Below are 2,254 nucleotides of genomic sequence, written 5' to 3' on the forward strand. Positions count from 1 at the left end.
GAATTACCTCTTCTCCTAGGTTCACGAAACGGTCGTCCATAAAATGCATTGCTGTTCTGTTGTAAGTAATCTTAAAGATTCCTAAATGCATCTACTTTCGGAAGGCCAAATAAAGTGGTTTTGCTTTCGCCTAGAAACACACAGCTTCTCCCTGACATGGCTGCTTCAACACTAACTGCTGTTCCTGAAACCACGCCTTCTTTCTTTGCTGCACATTTGGGCGGCATTATGCAAATATTTCCACATGGTGAGGTAGATATGTGGGGGCGTGTTAGAACGAGCCGTTTTAGGGGGGCGTGGCAGAGTCTTAAATTTGATAAAGAATATCTCTTTGGTTTTGAGACTTTAGTCTTTGCAACTTCAGGGATCTTATCTATGCACAATCAGCTTGTAACACTCCAAAGAGAAAGGAAAACTTGAAATCGCATCATATGACCCCTTTAAACGCCTTAATATTGCATTTATTGTATTTCATTGTGACGACACCCTTTGAATTTGGTGAGCAAGCGATGCTACATTTTTCCAAATCTGTTCTGACTCATCTATTTTAAAATATTTTTTGGGTGAACTGTTCCTTTAAATAATGTTTTTGTCTTTCCTTCCTGTGACAGGACCAGCCTGAGAGAAACCAGAGAGAGTTTACTTTGAATTATTGCCAGTTATAAAGTTATATTACCAATTATAAAGAAAGATTGTATGCGTAATGTGGAACTTGAAATATACAATGGGACTCTTATTTTGAAATGTCTATGCTTTACTACTTCCAGCTGCCCATTAAAGAAGGTGAGGGAGATAAAAAATGCACTCTTACAATCATCTACAACATATTACAATCTAAACACAATTAAGTAAACAATGTAATTCATCAACAGTAGATCATAAGCAATTACTTGGCATACATGCGTTATATTCATTGATTGAGAATGACTTTGAAATGCATAGTGCTCACATTTATTTAATCAGATCAGAGCCTTTTGAGGTTTAATATCATATTAGCCTGTTTTTCCTCTTTCTTAAGACCTCTTAAATTATAATAAACACTTTTGTTATACCATTTTGTCTCATTTTTAAGGACCACAGATCTAATAAAAACCTGTTTATATACAGTGGGTAAAGAAAAGAATCACTCCCTTTAAAATAATCACATTTTGTTGCTTTGCAGCCTGAAATGAAGATGGACACAGTTTTTGTTTTATCCAGCTGTATTTACTCAGTGCAGCTTATAACATCCAAGTGAAAGATATAACACCAACATGTCAGAAAAACAAAAATAATCAGAATCACTGAGTTGGAAAAAGGATCAGCCCCTTTATTTTTAATTATTTATTACTATTATTATTTTATTTTATTTTTTTCTGACATGTTGGTGTTATATCTTTAACTTGGATGTTATAAGTTGCACTGAATAAAACAAAAAACTGTCCGTCTTCATTTCAGGCTGCAAAGCAACAAAATGTGATTATTTTAAAGGGGGGTGATTCTTTTCTATACCCACTGTATGGTTAATTTTGTTAATTTGTTAATTTAGAAAGATTGCTGAATTTTACATCATCAATCTATTTAAATTTCACTTTAAGTTTTTCTTTTCCTGTGTAGGTCAGAAATATTTTTTCAACACTGTAACACGCTTGATTTGCAAGGTTAAATATATAATTTCTGCACCATAATTTATGACTTTTTTTAAACAGGTGCCATCAGCCTGTCTGTCATCTTTGATAATTATTTTTTGCCTTTCTAGGACCACAGCTACCTCAATAGCAAGAAAAGGATGTCTAAGAGAAAGACGAGGGACCTCCCTTTTGTGAAGCTTCTAAACATTTCCATCACCCTGTCCCCGTACCTGAGCGTGGACTCGCAGCAGTTAAAAATAAATGATAAGATAAGTAAATAAAACTGGAAAAGAATAAAAATAAATGTAAAAATAAATACAGAAAATAATACATATAGGAAAAGTCATAAAAATAAATTCAAGATTAAATTTGATTACAAATGAACTATATTTGTTTTTATCAAGTCATTTATTTCTTTATTTTCCTGTTATTTATTTATTTATTTATTATTTCTGCAGGTTTGGTCCTCCATAAGATACTAGATCGCTACATTATATTCCCCAGCAACGAGGTGGTAAAATCACTGTTTCTGAAGTAATTGTTTGTACAGAGAGACGCGCAGACGCAGCTAACGTTAAACACAAGTTAACTGTCGTCTCTCTCTCTCTCTCTCTCTCTCTCTCTCTCTCTCTCTCAAACGATCG

The 2,254-nt window shown here is 33.7% G+C and overlaps 1 protein-coding gene across 1 annotated transcript in view; it reads left to right on the forward strand.

Moving 5' to 3' along the window:
* LOC107740563 (SITS-binding protein) overlaps window positions 1-2,254 on the forward strand; it is a 35,906-nt gene that overhangs the window by 23,034 nt on the left and 10,618 nt on the right. The window contains exon 5 of the mRNA XM_016553011.1: window positions 1,739-1,846. Within this exon, the coding sequence (XP_016408497.1) occupies window positions 1,739-1,846 (108 nt within the window). The remainder of the gene's footprint in view (window positions 1-1,738; window positions 1,847-2,254) is intronic.

Source organism: Sinocyclocheilus rhinocerous, unplaced genomic scaffold, assembly GCF_001515625.1.
Source record: "Sinocyclocheilus rhinocerous isolate Xijiao unplaced genomic scaffold, SAMN03320098_v1.1 scaffold2660, whole genome shotgun sequence".
Classification (NCBI taxonomy): domain Eukaryota; kingdom Metazoa; phylum Chordata; class Actinopteri; order Cypriniformes; family Cyprinidae; genus Sinocyclocheilus; species Sinocyclocheilus rhinocerous.